Here is a 22,685-nt window from a genome sequence, read left to right as displayed (position 1 = left end):
GTGAATTGGGGTCTAGATATATTTCTATCTATTGAATAGATGTGTGACTTCACTTTGAACTAAAATAACTTAACCTCTCGAATGTTAGGGGCATTTGTAATTACATAAATAAATCATTAAATAAACAAATAAACAGGGCAAATTACATGTTGCTCATGTTTCTGTCCAGCTCTGTAATTCTGTAATTCAGCCACCAAAAGACCTTAGATGAAAAATGAGAGGTTAGGGTCAACGAACAGTGTACAATAATGTCATAAGTATATGGGTGAATACATCTGATTCTCTTAGGCGATGTTTTAAAGGTAGCAATAGCATCTGCTGCCATTTCTTGTTTTAATAATTAATAAATAAAATAACAGTTTAATAGGTTTTACCTTTAAAAACAGGGCAGCCTCAGAGTCTCTGAGTGTGGACGTGGTGAGAGGCTTAGCAGAGAGGAGCTCACACAGGCGACCCCCGACTCAGTGTGCCCACTGAGCATCCCTCTCTTCCAGGGCTGGGGGCTGACTGCTAGACACTTTTAAATTGTCTTCATTCTCGTGAAATAATTGTTTAATTCATCCCCAAAACGGACTGTTGGTTTGAAAAAAATAAGTAGTGCTATGGAAACACACAAAATTAATAAGGAACTTAAAAATTTGAAAATTAAAAATTTAAGGACCTTCATTAGACCAATGAACTGATGGTCTGGCTTCCTTCTCACCAAAATTCTCATACAGAACATCCAGCTGTCTCTAGTATTTAAAAAGTCAACATTTTGAAAGACAAAATACAGTGACAATTATTTCTAATTTGCTTTTCATTTATCAAGAGAGGGAGGAACTATCCACATCTATAACACATTATTCTTCCGATAAAATGTCTAAGAAAAAGCAGTCTGAAATTCTGTCATCGGGTTGTTTAGTAACAAAACATCACTTCTAAGTAGAAACCTGTTGCTTTTTGTGAAGCCAAAATTCAGTAATTCCAAATATTAAGACGTAACAGCGGTTTTGTGTATTTTTAGGCCTAAACCTTAATTAGATTTCAGTCTACACTTCAGTGCACATTCATTTCTGAGAACAAGAACAGTGAACAATTTCACATTTGTCAACAAATCATTCTTTTCTTACATAATTAAATTGAGTGACGTGTCTTTAATATGGGGAAAACAGTATTTTTCTTTACATAGTACTTTATAAAGTAATTATAATTACTTTAAATATAATTTTAAAATAATTTCCTGGCCGGGTGTGGTGGCTCATGCCTACAATCCCAGCACTTTGGGAGGCTAATGTGGGAGGGCCGCTTGAACCCAGGAGTTCAAGACCAGCCTGGGCACCATACGGAGAACATGTCAAGACAAAAAATTTAAAAATTAGCTGGCCATAGCGGTGTGCACCTGTAGCCCCAGCTACAGGGAGACTGAGGTGGGAGGATCACCTGAGTCAAGGAAGGTCAAGGCTGCAGTGAACTCTGTGGCACTGGACTCTATCTTGGGCAACAGAACGAGACTCTGTCTTAAAACAAAATAAAAAAATTTTGGCCAGGCATAGTGGCTCACGCCTGTAATCCCAGCACATAGGGAGGCCAAGGCAGGTGGCTCACCTGAGGTCAGGAGTTTGAGACCAGCGTGGTCAACATGGTGAAACCCTGTATTTACTAAAAAATACAAAAATTAGCTGGGCATGGTGGCAGGTGCCTGTAATCTCAGCTACTCAGGAGGCTGAGGCAGAAGAATCACTTGAACCCAGGAGGCAGAGGTTGCAGTGAGCCTAAATCATGCCATTGCACTCCAGCCTGGGTGACTTTTTTTTTTTTTTTTTTTTAATAAAAATAACATCCTGTTCTTAAAAGATTTTAACTGAAAGTCACCTTTTTTCATATATCTTACAAAACTTATGATCAGGAGGGATTCTGTAATTACATATTTCCATGAAAAGTGTTCACTAGTAAAACAAGATTGAGAAACTTTGTCATAGAGGATCTTGCAATGTAAAGAATAGATTTGTCAAGGTGGGTCTCCCCTTCTGCAGGAAGGATCAGAGCCCTGCGACATCCTCTTTTTCCACTCTAGCCAAGTATCGGGTCCTTTCCAAGGCAGGACTCCCTCCCTGCTACCCCCGAACATGTTCCAAGATAGAAATACTATGACAGCCTTTAGAATGTGCAGAAAAAAGCAAAAAAGTATACTTTTCCAAAGATGTCATTTCAAACGCATTTCACATAGAATTTGAAATTCTATGTGATTTTTTCCAAAAACAGTGCAGTGAATATATGGTAGTATAAGGAATGTGTATTAATTTCCTTTTATACAAGAGGGAATAAGACACAGAGAAGTAAGATTATGAGCCCGTGGTGATATAAATGTTTAGAAACAATCTACAAGTCAGGTTGGAGGAAAAAAACTCTGCTGTCCTTCATAACAAAATTATTAAAAAGTGTTTTAACTTATTTTACAGGTAGCCATCCACATAAATGTTACCATACTTGAATGTTTCTTGGAACATGTTGCTGAGAAGTGTCTGTAACATGCTATTGTAACTTTTTTTTTTATAACTTGTATCTTTATAACTTACATCTTTCATTCCAGTGCTGTAAGAAGTGACACATCTCAACCTCTACGATATTGTTATTTGTAATTGAAAAAATAGTGCTGCTTATCAAATTATCTGGAATTAATTACAAAGGCAAATGGTTTTCCTCATAGGAAGTATTTCATAACTATCAGTTCCTTTACAAATCTCTAAATTAAATCACAGAGTGCCAGGAATTCTCATGTGCTTATTTTATTGGTGTCCTTAAAGATATTTATTGCTAGATGAATAGTAGATAGTTAATGCTTTGTTTGAAATACCAGACCACTCTCAGACCAATCTTGAAATGCAAGATTATTACTATTATTTTTTAGTTTTAGAGAACTAGGATGACGTTGGGTACCACATATATTTTTAACATTTATTATATTTTTAATATAAAAAGCATAAAGTTGAATACCATATATGTTTTAAACATGTTATATTTTAATGTAAAATACATAGCCCTAAAATCTAGATAACTCCTAAAAATTTTTGAAATAAATACATATATGCATATTTTTCAAAAACATGGTGCATAAAGATAAAATGAAAACCACTTTCCATTGAAGAAGTCTAGAAACAATGACCCACCCAGAAGAAACAATGAAAAAAGCACCCCAAAGGCCAGATTATTTTCTTTTTTTAATTATTATTATACTTTAAGTTCTAGGGTACATGTGCACAATGTGCAGGTTTGTTACATATGTATCCATGTGCCATGTTGGTGTGCTGCACCCATTAACTCATCATTTACATTAGGTATTTCTCCTAATGCTATCCCTCCCCACTCCCTCTACCCCACAACAGGTCCCGGTGTGTGATGTTCCCCTTCCTGTATCCAAGTGTTCTCATTGTTCAATTCCCACCTATGAGTGAGAACATGCAGTGTCTGGTTTTTTGTCCTTGCGATAGTTTGCTGAGAATGATGGTTTCCAGCTTCATCCATGTCCCTGCAAAGGACATGAACTCATCCTTTTTTATGGCTGCATAGTATTCCATGGTGTATATGTGCCACATTTTCTTAATCCAGTCTATCATTGATGGACATTTGGGCTGATTCCAAGTCTTTGCTATTGCGAACAGTGCCACAATAAAGACTTAAATGTTAGACCTAAAACCATAAAAACCCTAGAAGAAAACCTAGGCAATACCATTCAGGACATAGGCATGGGCAAGAACTTCATGTCTAAAACACCAAAAGCAATGGCAACAAAAGCCAGAATTCACAAATGGGATCTAATTAAACTAAAGAGCTTCTGCACAGCAAAAGAAACTACCATCAGAGTGAACAGGCAACCTACAGAATGGGAGAAAATTTTTGCAATCTACTCATCTGACAAAGGGCTAATATCCAGAATCTACAAAGAACTCAAACAAATTTACAAGAAAAAAAACAAACAACTCCATCAAAAAGTGGGCAAAGGATATGAACAGACACTTCTCCAAAGAAGACATTCATACAGCCAACAGACACATGAAAAAAATGCTCATCATCACTGGCCATCAGAGAAATGCAAATCAAAACCACAATGAGATAACATCTCACACCAGTTAGAATGGTGGTCATTAAAAAGTCAGGAAACAACAGGTGCTGGAGAGGATGTGGAGAAATAGGAACACTTTTACACTGTTGGTGGGACTGTAAACTAGTTCAACCATTGTGGAAGACAGTGTGGCGATTCCTCAAGGATCTAGAACTAAAAATACCATTTGACCCAGATTATTTTCTGATTACTATTTCCCACTAAAGAAACCAGGGCTCCTTGGAGAAACAGCTGGTTCCAAACCCAGCACAGAAAATGTACCAAAGGAGCTTATAATATCTTATCATTCCAGAATGCAAGGAGGCTCTCAAAGACTTCCAGGGTCATGTCAAAAAAATCTCAGCACCCAAATTTCAGAGGCTTTTACTGGAATGATGGGAACATCAATAACAATTATAACAGCAGTGGATTAAAGTATATCAAATATGTTTAGATCTATGTGTTCATAACGGTGAATAATGAAACACCATTTACCTTTGGAGGATGTTAGGAAACTAACTTGTTTTTCTAAACTGATATTTTTTTAAAATTCCCAAATTGTTGGGTTAAACAGATAACAAGAGGGAGTTTCTCTTTATAGAAGTATTGCAGCAAAGAAATTAAGAAGAACTGAACAGTGATTAAAACATCACCTTTTGGCAACTTCTGATGAATTAAACTGGATCTGGGCAATGATCATCAATGGCTGCTAACAGCACAAGGAGACAACCTGACATTTTGATCTACAAACATATGATCTGGTTTCTTCCTCAAAAAAACTGAAAAGGGAAGCCGAGGCCATGGCTCACACCTGTAATTCTAGCATTTTGGGAGGTTGAGGTGGGAGGATGGCTTGAGTTCCAGGCTGCAGTGAGCCATGATCACATGACTTCACTCCAGCCTGGGTGACAGAACAAGACTGTCTCAATAAATACATACATACATACATACATAAAGGTTAAAAAGATAAAGGAGAACTTATGTTGAAAGACACTGATGAGAGATATAAACCAATAAGAATATATGGACCTTATTTGAATTCTGATTCTGACTCAAGCAAACAAACTTAAAAAGTGACAAGACAGAGAATTATGAACTGACTGGATAATCTGATGACATCATATGACTTTTTAAAAAATGTGATGAAGATGTGGTGTTTTCTTTTTAAAGGATTCCTTACCTTTTGGGGATACATGTTGAGTTATTCACAGATGAAATGATTTGATATCTGACATGTCTGTTGAAAAGGGCAGGGGAGGGAAAAGTGAGAAACAAGATAGGCTGTGAGTTGAAGCTGGGAGATGGATACATGGTGTTTTGTTATTACTCTCCTCTCTGCTTTGTCTATGCCTGCTTGAAATCTCGTATACTAAAGGGTTTTATAAAAACAACAAAAAATCCTTTTAATAAAAAGAGTAAAATTTCACTTTCACTCACCACTTCTGGTCTACCCAAGTAGTTGTGTCAGTTTCTTTTCTTTTATACATTTTGAGAATCTTTTATTAATTTCATACCCACTTAGAATTTAGTATATTCATGGTGAGTTGAACCTTGCATCATTAGGTGTGACTAATGATGTTTTTGCCTTAAAATCTATTTTATCTGCTGTTAATACAACCATCCTAGCTTTATTTTTGTTAGTATTTACCTGATATATCTTTTTTCATCTTTTTATTGTTAACTTATATCTGTTGTCGTAATTGAGGTGTACCTCTTTAAAATAACATATAGTTGGACTGGATTATTTTACAAACTGATATATTCAGTGATTAACTGGTAAGTTTTGTCTTCTTACATTTATTAAAATTTCTGATACATTTGAACTTATGTCTGTCCTCTTAATTATATGTTTCATATTGTTGCCTCTTTGCTCCTTTTTTCTCACCTTTTGAGTTGATATCTGTTATCTTCTACTTACCAAGATAAGAACTGTTCACTAGTTTCTTCTCTTTGTCTTCTTACTACTTTTGGGGTTTATTCTGTTGGTTTTTATCCCCAACTTTTTGAGTTAGATGTTCAACACATTGCTTTTGAGTTTTTATTATTTTTTAATATAAGCATTTAAGGCTATAATTTTCTGTAAAATATAGCTTTATTTTACATCCTATATATTTTTTAAAATTTTAATTTTTAAGTACCTCTCTTTAAATTGACACATATTTAAAAGAAGCTCTAATGAGGTATAATTGCAATATAATAAGATGCATATATTTAAAGTATATAGGCTGGGTGCAGTGGTTCATGTCTGTACCAGCACTTTGGGAGGCTGAGGCAGATGGATCGCTTGAACTCAGGAATTCGAGATCAGCCTGGGCAACACAGTGAGACCCCATCTCTATAAAAAATGGTTTTTGTAATAAAAAAGTACATATTGTGATAAGTTCTGACACATAAATACACCCACGAGAACATCGCCACAATCAAGGTAACAAATGTGTGCATCACCCCTAAAAGTTTCCTAATGGATCTTTGTAATCCCTCTTCCCATCCCCACATGACCACTCAACTGTAGTGTAGATTCTATTAGTGTAGATTCACTCATACTTTCAAGATATATATATATATATATATATATATATATAATATATATATTTTTTGAGACGGGGTCTCACTCCTGTCACCCAGGCTGCAGTGGTGCAATCACGGCTCATTGCAGCCTTGACCTCCTGGGTTCAGGCGATCCTCCCACCTCAGCCTCCTGAGTAGCTGAGACTACAGGCATGCGCCATCATGCCTGGCTAATTTTTTGTATTTTTAGTAGAGAAGGGGTTTCACCATGTTGCCCAGGCTGGTCTCGAACTCCTGGGCTCAAGCAATCTGCCTGCTTTGGCCTCTCAAAGTGCTGGGATTACAGGTGTACGCCAGCGCACCCAGACTAAGATTTTTGTATAAATGGAATGATTTATACATATGCGCTCTACCTTGCTATATTGTTTCGCTCAGCATAATTATTTTGGATTTCATACATGTTATTTGATACATTAATAGTTCATTCCTTTTTATTTCTGAATAGTTTTCAATTGTGTAGATAAATCATAATTTGTTCATTCGCCTGATGATAGACATCTGAATTATTTCTAGCTTGGGGGTGTTACAAATAAAGCTGCTAGGAAGATTCATGTAGAAGTGTTTGAATGGACACATGCTTTTATTTCTTTTGGATAAATACCTAGAAGTGGAATGGGTGGTTACTATGATAAGTATACCGTTAACATTGTAAGAAACTGCCAAACTGTAGTCCAAAGTGGCTGCACCATGGTACACTCCCACTGGCGGTGTGTGAGAGTTCTGAATGCCCCCTGTGTTTGCCAGCACTCAGCATGGTCAGCCTTTTTAATCACAGACATTCTACTAGGTGCGCAGTACTAGCTGCCTGGGGTTTCATTTGCATTTCTCCAGTGACTCAATGCTGAGCATATTTTCATGTGCTTCTTTGCCATCAATATGTCTTCTGTAATGAAATAACTGTTCAAATCTTCCACTCACCTTTCAATCCAGTTCTGCATTTTCTTATTGAGTTCTTAGAGTTCTTTATATATTTTTGGTTCGTATTTTATCAGCTATGTGATCTGAAAATACTTTCTCCTAGTGTGCAGCATGTCTTAGCAGTGTCTTTTAAACAGCAGAAGTTCTCAATTTGATCCAATGTATCGATTTATCAGTGTCCTAGAAGGAATACTTTTAAGTTGAGATTTGTTTTATGGCTCTAAGATGTTCTATATTGGTAAATGTCCCATGTGCACTTGAAAAGAATGTGTATTCTGCTATTGTTGGAGGAGTGTTCTATAAATATCAATCAGATTCCGTTGGTTTGTAGAATTGCTCGTCTTCCATATCCTTACTGATTTTCAGTATACTTGTATTAATTGTTGAAAGAGGGGTGTTTTATTTTTAAGTTCTGGGGTACCTGTGCAGGATGTGCAGGTTTTCACATAGGTAAACGTGTGCCACGGTGGTTTACTGCACCTATCAAACCATCACCTAGGTTTTAAGCCCAGAATGAATTAGCTATTTTTCTTCATGCTCTCCCTCCCCCGATCCCACCCTGACAGGCCCCAGTGTGTGTTGTTCTCCTCCCTGTGTCCATGTGTTCTCATTGTTCAGTTCCTACTTGTGAGAACATGTGGTGTCTGGTTTTCTGTTCCTGTGTTAGTTTGCTGAGGATAATGGCTTCCAGCTCCATCCATGTCCTTACAAAGGACATGATCTTGTTCTTTTTAATGGTGAAAAAGGGATATTTAATATCCAACTATAATTAATTTACCTATTTCACCTTACAGTTCTATCAGTTTTTGCTTCAAATATTTTAAAGCTCTGTTATTGGGAACACACATGGTTAGGACTGTTGTCCTCCTAACCAACTAACACCTTTATCATTATGAAATGACCATCCTTTCTCCTAGCAATGTTCTTGAGTATGTAATCGACTTTGTCAGATATCAATATAGTCACTCTAGATTTATTTTGGTTAGAGTTAACTAGAACATCTTTTTCCATCCTTTTACCTTTACCTTATTTGTATAAAGGGTTCCCCCCACCCCCCCCCCCCCCAAGTAGGCAGCATATATCTGGGCCTTCCTTTTGACAATCTGCCTTTTAATTATGGTATTTAGACAATATTTAGTGAACATTAACCGATATAGTTGAGTTTAAACCTGCCATCTTACTATTTGTTCTATCTGTTTCCTTCCTCTCTTTTTATGCCTTCTTTTGGATTAATAGAGTTTTTTTTTTTTTTTTAACAATTTCATTTCATCTCTATAAGTTTTTAAACTATAGCTCTTTGTGTTATTTAGGAGGTTGCTTTAGGGTTTAGAGTACACATCCTTAGCTCACTACAGTCTTTCTTAAGGTGACATTATACCATTTCACGCATAGCATTAGAACCTTACAACAGTATCCTGCCATTTCTCCTCTACCTGCCTTTGTGTTATTTTTGTGATACAATTTTATTTCTACATGTTATAAACTTCACAACACACTAATATTTTTGCTTTAAACATTACTTGCTCTCAGCAGGCATACCTCCGGCAGCTTCTTTCTGTTCTCTTGCTAGAAATTTGTCTAAAATAAGAACAATAGGATCTGAGATCATAAGGTTTCATAATCTTTACTGTATGGTCTGTGCTCTGAAGCTTTTTCCCCATTGCTTCCTGATTGGTGTGAATTTGATGGATAAATCACCTTCAAATATAAGTGAATTGTTATTTTATAAAGCAAGCAGATAAAAAATCTAAACGGTGATTGAAAAAGTGAATTTGAAATAATTCAGTAATGAAAAAGAGACCCAAACAGTAGACTGTTATCAACTAAGTAGACAGCTGGGGGAAATGCTTCATGGAAAGGGAGGGGGGTACTCTGCATTTGTTTGTTGTAGAACTAGAGGGCTGGCCAAAAGTTGCCTCTTTTTCCCTTTTAGGAACTGGTCTAAAATGTTCTCTCAATGAGGCATTTCTCCTTTCGCAAAGCCAGATGTGGTAAAGGTATTTTATATATTCTTTAGCCAGCAGTTTTAGATGTAGAAAAACCTCTCCAATCTTTAAAAAAATTTCTTCTTGAAATATGAACAGTAGTATGAATTCTAGAATATCGTAATGCATTTTATTGTATTCAAATACACAGGATAAAACAGATACTGTGACAACAGGAAGAAGGGAGCAGGCTATACAGGAGAACTATAAGGAGAAATATATAGGCTATATAGGAGAAATTCTGAACCCAGTTAATGCGCACAGAGGATTTTAATTTAATCCTTGCTTGTACACCAACGGAGTGTTTAACTCCCTCTCCCCAGCAACTTAACGTCTGCAGTAATCCATGTTAGGGTGCACTTTCTATTTCTATTCTAATTCTATTAATTAGAATTCTATTTCTAATTCTATTTCTGCTTCCTAATCAAGGGCACAATACAATTATCCATTTCTCAAATCCCTCCCTCCTCCTGGCATCTGGTTTTCTTGGCCCTCCACGTTCTCTGTTAAAATGAGTTCTCAAAGGCCTCAGCCTGGAGTTTCGTTAACAGAAGCTCGCTGAGGCGGGGCCTCGGGGTGCCCACTTCAGCCTCCCCAGTCATTTAGGACAATTTCCTAAGTCGAAGCTAGAGATGCGTGATGCGTTTGGTGACTTTTCCTGGGTTCGCGCTTAAGCAGAGCCACAGGTTGTGGGGGCGACCAGGCCTCTGCGGAAGAGCAGGTGCCGCGGAGCGGGCGCGCCAGCAGCCCTCGGCCAAGGCCACCTGCTCTCAGGGCCCCGGCACCTCTGTAGGGAGGCGGCGGGCAGGGGACGCGCGCGCAGTCGCGCAGGGGCCCCCAGGCGAGGGTGTGGGGGAAGCAGCGCAGAAGACGCGGACCTGGAGCGCGGTCACCGCGTTCCCGCAGTGACCTGAGTTACCGAAGCCCGCGGGACTGGGAGGCCGCCTCGCGTGGGCAGGGGCTCAGGTTGCGCCCGGGTGCCTGTCGCGGCCCCCGCCCCGGAACGGTTGCAGCCCTGCGGGGCTCGCCGCCCACGCCGCGCTGAGGACGCTGCCCGAGCCAGGCGCCCGCCCCCGCCCGCGGTCTCAGCAGCTCGCAGCGCGCCGCCCCCAGCCGCGCGTGGCTGCTGGCGAAGGCTGAGACCGCGCTCCGGCAGACCAGTTCCCAGCAGCAGCGCATCCTCCCTGCTCCGCGCCTTCGCTCCGGACCCGCGTCGTCGCAGCCCCGCGGTGATGAGCCCCGAGCCGGTCCCGCCGCCGCCGCCGCCCCAGTGTCCCGGCTGCGATCGCGCGGAGCCGATCGCCCAGCGCTTAGAGGAGGGCGACGAGGCCTTCCGCGCGGGCGAGTACGAGATGGCAGCCGAGCTCTTCCGCTCCATGCTAGCCGGGCTGGCGCAGCCGGACCGCGGCCTGTGCCTGAGGCTGGGGGACGCGCTGGCCCGCGCCGGCCGCCTCCCGGAGGCCCTGGGCGCGTTCCGCGGCGCCGCGCGGCTCGGGGCGCTGCGGCCGGAGGAGCTGGAGGAGCTGGCGGGCGGCCTGGTGCGCGCCGTGGGCCTGCGCGAGCGGCCGCTGTCCGCGGAGAACCCGGGCGGCGAGCCCGAGGCGCCGGGCGAGGAAGGGCCAGCCTCGGCGCCCCGCGCACCCCGCGAACTGCTCGGCTGCCCGCGCTGCCGGCGGTTGCTGCACAAGCCGGTGACGCTGCCCTGCGGGCTCACAGTCTGCAAGCGCTGCGTGGAGCCGGGGCCCGCGCGGCCGCAGGCGCGGCGCGTGAACGTGGTGCTGAGCGGCCTGCTGGAGAAGTGCTTCCCGGCCGAGTGCCGGCTGCGCAGGTTGGCGGGCCAGGCGCGTAGCCTGCAGCGGCAGCAGCAGCCCGAGGCCGCGCTGCTCAGGTGCGACCAGGCGCTGGATCTCGGTGAGTGGGCTGCGGGGAGGGTCCGCCTCCCCTACACCTGTCAGGCCCAGCAGCGGGGTGGGGAGCTGACCGGTGGGCCGGACAGGTTTTGGGCTTTCGAGTGCATTGTCCAGGCTTAGGGGTCACTTTGCTTCCTAACCATGGGAAGGTGAAAGGTGGGGGCGGCCACACCCTGTAGCCAGGAGAGGCCACCTGCACCCCACTGGTTTTGTCTTTTCCAGGATGCTGGTAAGTTTCCCGCGGCCCCGGGAGCAGCTCTGTAAGGTCCTGTAATTGCCTTTTGGCACCTTCTGCGCTGTTGAGGAGTGGGGAGGATGACGAAATATTTTTGCCCATCCTGAGGGAAGATGCACATAACTGACACACTAGAGGCGCGGAACGGGGTGCCTTGTACTGGGGCAGGATTTGCTTTGGGTTTCAGCTAATATAGCCAGAAAGGAACCCCCTCCACTCTGCTGTCATCACGTCACGCGCTCCGGCTCTAGCCTGCTGTCTGTCTCAGAGGCCATCATTAGATGTCATGGCGTATTTAACTTACAAGATAGTTACACTGACTAGTGTGTGTAGTTTTTAATTATTCATTCAGTCATTCCCTGATTTATCTGAGGCCTGAGACCAGCAACAGGCACTCTCCTGCCTCCACCCAACCACCACCTGTTAACACTACTTAGCTGAAAGGAAGACCAAACTTCTGTCATCGTTTTGGCTTTGACATATGAGTATGCGCTCTATTGGCAGTTGTTTGGGGCAGTGTGAGGACGGTTTGCTTTCTGGTTTCACCGGTTTTATAATAGGGTGTATGTGATTTAAAGCACTAGCCGAGAAGACTTGTTGAATCTCTTGTTACTAAAAGAATCTTCTAGCATGCTACAGTCAGTTCGCATGTTATTTTAAACCTAGGATTAAGGTTTTCCCTTTTAGAAAGCACAAATTATAAAGTGACTAGCATCCAATTTTGTCTTGCAAAAAAAAAAAAAAAATCCAATAATCGAACAAGTGCTCAATATCTGTATCTAAATTGGGATATTCTCTGCTGGAATAGAGCACTTAACTCAGCTTTTCTGACAAGTATTCTGTAGTTTTTGCAACCAACATATCTATACTTTAACAGGCATATTTTTTAGTTTTCTACTAATTTAGGTATTGTTGGTGTTAGAGCAGCACTATCCAATAGAATTGCCGTGTAAGCCACACATATTTGGAATTTTCTTGTAGCTACATTGAAAGGGTGAAAAAAGCAGGTGAAATTTATTTTAGCAATTTTTAACCCTATGCATTCAAAATATTATTTCAACATGCCTTCAATTTTAAAAAATAATTGAGATTTTACTTTTTTAAACTAAGTCTTTGAAATTCATTATATATTTTGCATTTACTGCACTACCCAATTCCAACACCAAATTTTCACTGGAAATACTTCATCTATATTTAGATGTTGGAGAAGATGTAGAAAAATGAAAAGCTGCGATGCTTATATGCTGCTGAAGGGACTGCAAATTATACCCCTGAAAAATATTTGGTAGTGTCTACAGATGCTAAGCCTGTCGTTGGCCAAATAGTTTCAAAGGGGTATATGCATATGTGCCCCCAAAAGAATGTGCAAGTAGGTACAAGAATGTATCTCATTGTTAGAGACACCCCAAAAGTGCACACAACCCAAATGTCCAGTAAGAGCAGAAGGGGTGAATATATGATTATGTTTTCATAGCATACTATACAGAAAGAGAATAAATCAATTACAGTTACAAACTACAGCGTGGACAAATCTCACAAACATAATGTTAAGTGGAAGAAATCAGACTCAAGCATTTTCACTATATGATCCTATGTATCTGTCCAAACAGACAAAATTACTGTAGGATGTTAGAAGTAAGGACAGTGTTTACCTTGGGTGGATGAAAAGGGAATAGTGATTGTGAGGAAGTATGAGAGGGATCTGTGGGGTAGTGGTGATGTTCTGTTTCTTGATTTAGGGGATGGATACACAAGTGTGTTCACTTTGCAACAGTTCATTGCACTATATACTTATATTTTTTTGCTTTTCTATGTATATATTAGACCTAGTTTAAAGGTTTTTAGATTATTTCAGTAAATTCATATGAGAACTTATATAGAATGTATTCATTTTTCTATTCAAAGATGAGCTTAAAATTTTATGAAAACATTTAATTTCCAAATAAATTAGCCCTTTTAAAGAGGTTGTGATATAGTAAAAAACAAAAACAAACAAACAAAATGTCCACAGATGTTTGGAATCAGAAATACCTGTGTTTAGATCCAAGCTCTGACTTTTTTTTTTTTTAGATGGAGTCTTGCCCTGTCACCAGGCTGGAGTGTAGTGGCATGGCTGTACAACCTCCACCTCCCTGGTTCAAGCAATTCTCCTGCCTCAGCCTCCCTAGCAGCTGGGATTACAGGCATACACCACCACACCCAGCTAATTTTTGTATTTTTAGTAAAGATGGGGTTTCACCATGTTGGCTATGATGGTCTCGATCTCCTGACCTTGTGATCCGCCCTCCTCAGCCTCCCACAGTGCTGGGATATCAGGCATGAGCCACCACGCCTGGCTTTTTCTTTTTCTTTGAGGTAAGGTCTCGCTCTGTCACCCAGGCTGGACTGCAGTGATATGATCTCGGCTCACTGCAATCTCTGCCTCCTGGGGTCAAGAGTGATTCTCGTGCCTCAGCCTCTCAGGTAACTGGGATTACAGGCATGCACCACCACGCATCGTATTTTTTTGTGTGTTTTTAGTAGAGACGTGTTTCACTATGTTGTCCAGGCTGATCTCCAACTCCTGTCCTCAAGTGATCTGCCCACCTCAGCCTCCCAAAGTGCCAGGATTATAGGCATAAGCCACCACACCTGACTTCTGACAGTTATTTATTATGTGACCTTAGCTAAGTGTGGTAGTCGTTAGTACTGGTCTATCTCTATACCTTTCCCACACAAGGTAGGATTGCACTTCCTGGTCCACTTGTGATTAGGTGGAGCCATGTGACTACTTTTGGCCAATAAGTTATGAGTAGAATTTAAAATAACTAGTACGTATGTAAGAGGTAAATAAATGTATGAAAATATAAAGCATTCAGAAGACAGTTGCCTATAAAAAAGAGCCAAGTGAGTATTCTGGAAATTCAAAATACAATATCTGAAGTTGAGAATTAATTAGATTTGTTACAAACCAGATAGCACACATCAGAAGTCTGAATGAGAAAACTCAGAAGCAAGTCAACAGAAAATATCCAAACTGAATCACAGAAGAAGAATAAAAGAGAGCATGAGAGTTATGTGAGACACAGACAGAAGTTCTAACATCTATGAAATTGGAATCCTGGAAGAAGAGAGAGGGGAAAGGCAAGAGAAATATTTAAAGAAAAAAGTAATTGAGAATTTTCCAAATCTGATGAGAAACTTTAAATCACTGAATCAAAAAGTTCACTAAGCCCAACAGGGTGGACACAAGTGCACACACAAACATACACACAAAACCCATCAAGTGCATTATAGTCAAGTTCCTGAAAACCAAAGATAAAGAGAATTTAAATGCAGTTAGAGAAGACAGGACATAGTTCCTTCGAAGGAATCATGGAAGACTGACAGTTGACTTTTAGACAAAATTATTAAAGCTAGAAGATAATGGAATAATGTCTTTAAATTGCTGAAACAAAAAACAAAACCTAGCTGGAATTCATTACCCAGCTGAAAATATTTTTCACAAATGAAGACAAAATCAAGGTTCTTTAAACCAAAGAAGTAACTCAAGCTAAAGTATTTTATTGCCATCAGAATTACATTTCATGATATACTGAGGGGAAGTCTTCCGGCTAAAGGAAAAGTATCCATATGGATGCATGGAACTAATGCACAGAGTAAAGAGTGCTAGAAGGTGTAACAATGTAAGACAATATTGACTATTTCAAATAACAATAATAATGTCTTGTGGTATTTGTAACATACATAAAAGTGAAGGATATGGCAATAGTACAAAGCCAGAATGGGTAAATACAGTTAAATTGTTCTATGGTTTATACACTGTTTTGGAGGTAGTAAAAGTACTAATTTAAAGTAGACTGCTAAATCAGGTTTGCATGTTCTGCTCTCTTGAGTAACCACCAATAGGAAGGTAAAATTAAAAAGCTGCAGTGAAATAGTAAAGTAATACTTGATTAATCCGAAAGAAAATGGGAGGGAAGAATAGAGCAGCAGAGAATAAGTGGGATAACTAGAAAAGAAATAGAAAAATGGGGATTTAATTTACATTAAATGTGAAGACCTGAATTTTCCATTTAAAAACTAAATGTTGGCAGACTGGATTAAGTGAATTATAGTTACATGCTGTTTACACACAAGGTAAACTTTAGGTGTAAGAACACAAAAAAGGTTAAAATTAGTAGGATGGCAACAGAGATGGACAAAAAAAAAAAAAAAAAAAAAAAAAAAAGGCCTGATATGGCAAAATGACTACGAGATAAAGTATTCTTTAAGGCAAGGAATATCAGAAGAAATAAAGACATTTATGATGAATGAGTCAGTTCAACAGAAAAAATAATGTATCATAATATTCCTAAATTTTTATGCACCTAACAACAAGTGTATACATACACACGCAGAGAGAACAAAAGGAGACAAAAGTGAAAGGGGAAATCACTGGAGATTTTGAACAAAACTTTTAGTAACTGATAAAGTAAGGATTGAAAAATAGGTAAGGATATAGGTACAACATACTGCAGCACTTTGATTTAATTAATATGTGTCTACAACTACTGCAAAAACACAGCCATTTAGGCTCCCATGACCATAGGCAGAGCATTGGAGTTGGCCTGTGGTTGCATTTGCCAACTCCTGGATTAGGCCATGAAGTCATAATAAATATTAAAAGATTGAAATCAGACTGTATATCTTCTTTAAACACCGTGGACTTAAACTAAAATTAAATAGCAGGTAAATAGAATATTTTCAAATATTTTGAAATTAAGCAATATATATATATATATATATATATTTTTTTTTTTTTTTTTTTTTTTTTTTTTGAGACGGAGTCTTGCTCTGTAGCCCGGACTGGAGTGCAGTGGCCGGATCTCAGCTCACTGCAAGCTCCGCCTCCCGGGTTTATGCCATTCTCCTGCCTCAGCCTCCGGAGTAGCTGGGACTACAGGCGCCCGCCACCTCGCCCGGCTAGTTTTTTGTATTTTTTAGTAGAAACGGGGTTTCACCGTGTTAGCCAGGATGGTCTCGATCTCCTGACCTCATGATCCGCCCGTCTCGGCCTCCCAAAGTGCTGGGATTACAGGCTTGAGCCACCGCGCCCGGCCTAAGCAATATATTTTTATATAATGATGGGTAAAATGAATCACAATGTAAAGCAGAAAATTTTCTAATTTTCTAGTAATTATTAGAATTATTAGAATTTCTAATAATTATTAGAAATTTTTCTTTTTTTTTTTCTTTTGAGATGGAGTCTTGCTCTGTTGCCTAGGCTGGAGTGCAGTGGCACAATCTCAGCTCACTGCAAGCTCTGCCTCCCAGGTTCATGCCATTCTCTTGCCTCAGCCTCCCCAGTAGCTGGGACTATAGGTACCCACCACCATGCCCAGCTAATTGTTTGTATTTTTAGTAGAGATGGGATTTCACCATGTTAGCCAGGATGGTCTCGATCTCCTGACCTTGTGATCCACCTGCCTCAGCCTCCCAAAGTGCTGGGATTACAGGTGTGAGCCACCGCGCCTGGCCAGAAAATTTTTCTAATTTACCTGAATGATAATGAAAATACAAATATCAAACCCTATGGGATGCAGTGCAACAGTGCTTAGAGGGAAACTTCCTGTTTTAAGTGCCCATACTACAAAAGAACAGCTAATAGTCAGTGATCTCTAGGCTTCAATTTCAAGACGCTAGAAAAAGGAAATCAAATAGAATCCAAAGAGAGTACAGAGAAGGAAATAAAGGAGCCAAAATCAGTAACAAGACAGGAAAAACACAGCCCAATATTTCTTATGAATATAGTTGCAAAAATCCTAAACAAAATATTAGCAAACTGAATCCATTGATATCCTTGAAGAGTATCACATCACTATCAAGCAGGTTAAGTTTTGTTTAATCCTGGAAAATCAAGCAATGTAATTCACCATCTTTACAGAAAAAAGAAAAATGATATGATGCGTGTTAGCATCTCTCAGGAAACTACGAATAAAAGGGAACTTTCTTAATTTGTTAAAAGTCTACAAAAATGAGATAGCAGCTATCATAATTAATGATGAAATAATGTTTTCCCATTGAATGAGAAGGTAACAATATTCTATTCTCACTGCCACTCAGCATTTCACTGGAGATTCTAGATAGCTATGTATTAAGATTGGAAAAATAAAAGATAAACAAAAAACTGTCATTATTTGTAGATGACCTGGCATACGTAGAAACTGCAGAAGAATGTATGAACTATTACAAATTATAAATGATTTATCCGGATTGCTGCCTACAAGGTCAATATAGCGGTATCAAAGTTAACTATATACTTAGAAAAAAGCAAATAGGAAAAAATTTTTTAAACAATTTATATAAACAGATTCCTTGGAATAAATCCTGAAATGTCTGAAAGATATTTAATACCTCTACACTGAAAATTTCATTTCAATACACTGAAAACATGAAACATTTCTGAGAGAAATTAAAGCAGACTTAAATGGGTGGATATATCATTTTTTTCATGGATTGCAAAACTCAGTATTGGCAAGACGTGAGTTCTCTGCTGATTGAATGGTAAACTCAGTGCAATCTCAGAGAAAATCCTAGCCAATGTTTTTGGTGGAAATTGATGAATGGCCAAGGCAACAATGAAGAATAAAAGCCACGCTGGAGGATTTACACCAGCAGATACCAATGCTTACTATAATGCTGCAGTAATTAGGACAGCATTGTATTGGCTTAAAAAATAGACACATTGAAACCGACTCTCACATATACAGTTTCTTGATTTACTACAAAGATACTAATGGAATTCAATGGGAAGAAAAGAGTCAGTTGCTTTTCCATATGGAAAAAAAAAACTTGAATACTTATCTCACATCATATAACAAAATTACAATTAAGTATCTAAGAGTCATAGGAGACCATTTTCAAGGACTTGGGGTAGGCAGTTGTTTCTTAAATAAGACACAAAAAGCATAACCATAAAACTTCTGTTCCTCAGAGGCCCCCAAAAGAGTGAGAAGGGAATGAGTATACAAATATCTTACTGAGACCTCTAATGCAGAATAAATAATGCCTATGATTCAAAAAGAAAAAGCCGATCTGTCTAAACACAGTAAGTACTCACTTAACACCATTGATAGAAACAACTTTAGCTGAAACTATGTAATACGCAAAGAGTTAAACAGGTGCTTTTTAAAACTAGATCTCCAACTGAGCAATTAACATCTAAAAGACTGCACAACATAATTAGTGCTCAAATGCAAATTAAAATGAAAATAAGTTAGTACATCCCCACCAGAGTAGCTGAAATGAAAAGAACTGGCAATAATTCGTTTTTATTTGCAGCAATTGGAACTCTTAAATTATGGTGGAAGCATAAGTTTGTGTGACAACTTAAGAAATATGTTTGGTAGCACCTGCTAGAGCAAAACTCATACAACCTCTGATGTGGCATTTATACTTTTGAGTATATTCCTAGATAAAAATGAATGCTTATGTCCATCAAAATATATGTACAGGAATATTCATTACAGCTTTATTTATATATGCCAGAAACATTTGGGGAGCAGTTCAATTGTTCGTCACTAGTAGAATGAGTAAATAAATCAATCCTACAGTGTAATATTACACAGCGATTTTTAAATTTTATTGAAGTTAATTTAAAAATATTACTGAGACATATAACAATATGAAGGAATCTCACAGAATGATAATTTAGTGAGAAGTCAGATACAAAAAAGTACATTCCATTTATAATTATCCATTTAGAGAAGTTAGAAAACTGGAAAAAGTAATCCAAAGTGACAGAGGTGAGAATGGTGGTTACCTTTAGCAGGGGCACACTAAGTGGGATTGTGCACAAGGGAACCTGCTTAGGCCCTGGGGATGATTGGTGTGATGATGGCACGGGTGCATATGTAAGAGTTCAAGAGACACACCTAAGATTTGTGGGCTTGACTCTGTAATTACAGTCTCCCATCGATTTGAATAAATAGGCTTTGAGGAGTATTGCCATTTATTCTTTCTTTTCACAGGGAACACTACCCAGTTATTATTGTTTTATGTGTTTGTTTGTTTGTTTCTTTGTTTATCTGAAACTGAGTCTCACTCTGTCACCCAGGCTAGAGTGCAGTGTCACAGTCTTGGCTCACTGCAACCTCCACCTCTCAGGTTTAAGTGATTCTTGTGCTTCAGCCTCCCAACTAGCTGGAATTACAGCCACGTGCCACCACGACTGACTAATTTTTTACTTTTAGTAGAGATGGGGTCTCGCCACGTTGGCCAGGCTGGTCTCAAACTTCTGACCTCAAGTGATCTGCCCACCTCGGCCTCCCAAAGTGTTGGGATTACAGGCATGAGCCACCATGCCTGGTTCATTTAACTCGTTTAAAATAACATGTAATTCTCCATTTCTCACCACTGCACACATTTGACAAATTTTATAGCAGTAACCCTAGCTCCTAGTACAACGGTGGCTCTGGGTTGCAATTGGAAGACAGCCTTTGGTGAAACCTAAACACAGATGTAGTAGACATCTCTTCTTTTCCTCTCAAAGCCTGGGACTTAGGCTGCCCTCTTACGACTTTTCCCCATAGAGGGGTTAATTGGTGAACCTACTGAAATTTTGCATCAATTCCTTGGGAAGTACATATGTACATTTTGCTTCCATATGTTTTGTCTACACAAAGACTTTAAATGTGCACTTCCTCTTCTACTTATTTTTGAGTGATCCTTGGAGAATTCCTTTACTTTTGTTAAGCCTAAGGTTTAATCCCTAGAAAATGTGTAGGCATTTATTTTATGTGTTTCAAAAGACTAAATTGTGAAGTGCTGTCCTCACAAATGTATCACCAAATGGTGGAAGTCAACAGAGAAAACAGTTTGATTCATTCAGTGTCTAGATGAGAAGTGTTTGTTTTTTGGCCTTTTGGCTAAGATCAAGTGTAAATGGGAGGTGTGAATTTTATGAAATTTGGACTTCAGTTAAAGCACCCTTTAGAATGTGAGTAGAAACTTAAATAGAAAAAGAATGATTAAAAATAAATGTAAATGAAATGTATTTTTAACACTGGAAGCTTTATCAAGATTAATTAAGCTAACACAAAGATAGTATAAGCAGAGGAATAATGAACAAGATATTAGTAAAACAGAAAAAAACTGAGTTAGTTAACAGGTCAGAAACTGGTTCGTTACAAAGACCATTAAGGGACGAATATTTGACAAATGTGTTGAAGAAAAAGCAAGGCATAAATACCATCAGGAATAAAGAAGCATAATCGCGGATGTAAAAGGATATTTATAGAAGATTTTAAAACTTATATAAAAAGGACAATTTTAAGTAAAATACAAATTATCAAAATTTATCCCTGAAGAAGTAAAAGGCTGACATGAGCCTATAAAAAAATGGTAATGCTCCTCAGGGATTCTCTTCTGCTGAAAAGGTGCTAAGGTCAAGCAAGTCCTTACGGCTTTCAATGACTGATTTCCATCTTATTTCAGATCATAGAAAAATGTGGGAAGATTTTCATCTCATTTAATAAGGTTAGTATAATCTTAACACCACAATCAGGTAAAGCTTACACAAGAAAAAAAAAAATGTATAGGCTAGTCTTACATATGTATATAGATGTCAAAATCCTAATTAAATTTCTTAGTATTTTGAGTCCAGCAGTGTAATAAGAGTTAAGACCAAGAAGAGCTTATATTAGGGCCATAAGGATAATTCAGTACTAGACAAATCTTTCAGAGTAATTCACCACAACAGGTTGAAGGAGATAGACGATATGTAATCTCTCAGATGCTGAAAGCAGTCTATAAAATTAACACCTACTTGTTATAAAGTCCTTACAGAAAACTAGGAATAGGAGAGAAATCACCTAACTGGATAAATATTTTCTCTCAGAAACTTACAACAAACATATTTTATGTTAAAACATTAGACACACGTTTTAAATTCAAGAATAAGAGAAAATGCTGTCACTATTATTGCAATATGAGAGTATGAGGAAATAGGAGGTACAATGTATAAATACTAGAATGAAAAAGTCAGAGCGAATTGCACATGACATTCTTGTTTAAAACATTCAAGAGAATCCATTGGCAGATTGGACTAATAAGAAACTTTAGCTGAGTGGAAACAGGATACGAGATCTCCATTCTTACACAGATTTGCAGTAGATATAACCCAAGCCTAAAAAACTATACTTCTAGGAGCACATTTTTTTTTTGTAGATTTCCAAAAATCTCCAAAGGAGAATTGTATATTTCAAAATGCATTTAACTGTGCGTATGAGGCACTTTCACCAATCTTTTAGTTGGAAATAATTTAATGACATGCTAAAAAGGCAGATATTGTGAGGAGAATCTAATAGAATTCTATAATGTCTTCTCAGCAATTAAAATGCTCAATTTAAAATCATATGAATTGATGCCAACATTTCAGAGTTACTATGCACATTTTCAAAGATGAAATATATAAAATCTCATGTTCGATCATAATTAACAGATCAATATTTTCAGTTGTTTTGATGATAGAAAACACTAACTTGGGAACTTAATTAAGAAAAATGTTATTCCCCAAACCAGAATTCCATTCTTTCATTAGTTTATCTGTATTCCATAAAAGTACTTAAATTATTATCCTTACCATATTTTAAATTGCATCAATAAGAAATCTGTGAAAATTTGTTTTCCTTCTTGTTAAACAAGTATCTACATAACATCTTTCCATTTGCCTCTTTGCCTGCAAAGCCTAAAATATTTACTATCTGGGCTGTTACAGAAAACAAGTTTGTACCACCTGCTCTAGCCAGTTATCCGTACCCAGCAATGTCTCTTTTAATAATTCGAATTGTATTCTTTAACCTTGCTATTTCTTTCCACTTTTACTTTTTTCTTGTTATACCTTCTCTATGTGACGTATATGTGGTGATGACACATTTATAAGTAGTTACTTTTCACCATGTCTTGGTGTAATATCTTGATGCGTCAGTTCTCTGGTGCACGCTTGCTCAGTTACCTACATCAACTAA

The 22,685-nt window shown here is 38.8% G+C and overlaps 1 protein-coding gene across 2 annotated transcripts in view; it reads left to right on the top strand.

The window, feature by feature from the left end:
- Nucleotides 1-10,251: 10,251 nt before the first annotated feature.
- Nucleotides 10,252-22,685, top strand: part of LONRF2 (LON peptidase N-terminal domain and ring finger 2) — a 58,183-nt gene continuing 45,749 nt past the window's right edge. Inside the window, exon 1 of one of the 2 annotated variants that reach the window (XM_008008179.3) lies at nucleotides 10,252-11,463. In XM_008008179.3, coding sequence (XP_008006370.3) covers nucleotides 10,785-11,463 — 679 coding nt within the window. In that variant the 5' untranslated portion in view covers nucleotides 10,252-10,784. Of the gene's footprint in view, nucleotides 11,464-21,172; nucleotides 21,196-22,685 lie in introns of those variants that run through there. The other variant, XM_073023245.1, reaches the window with a different exon arrangement.

This window comes from Chlorocebus sabaeus, chromosome 14 (genome assembly GCF_047675955.1).
Source record: "Chlorocebus sabaeus isolate Y175 chromosome 14, mChlSab1.0.hap1, whole genome shotgun sequence".
NCBI classification, from domain to species: Eukaryota; Metazoa; Chordata; class Mammalia; order Primates; family Cercopithecidae; genus Chlorocebus; species Chlorocebus sabaeus.
Note: the sequence above shows the minus strand (reverse complement) of the source record. Positions and strands in the feature narration are given on the sequence as shown.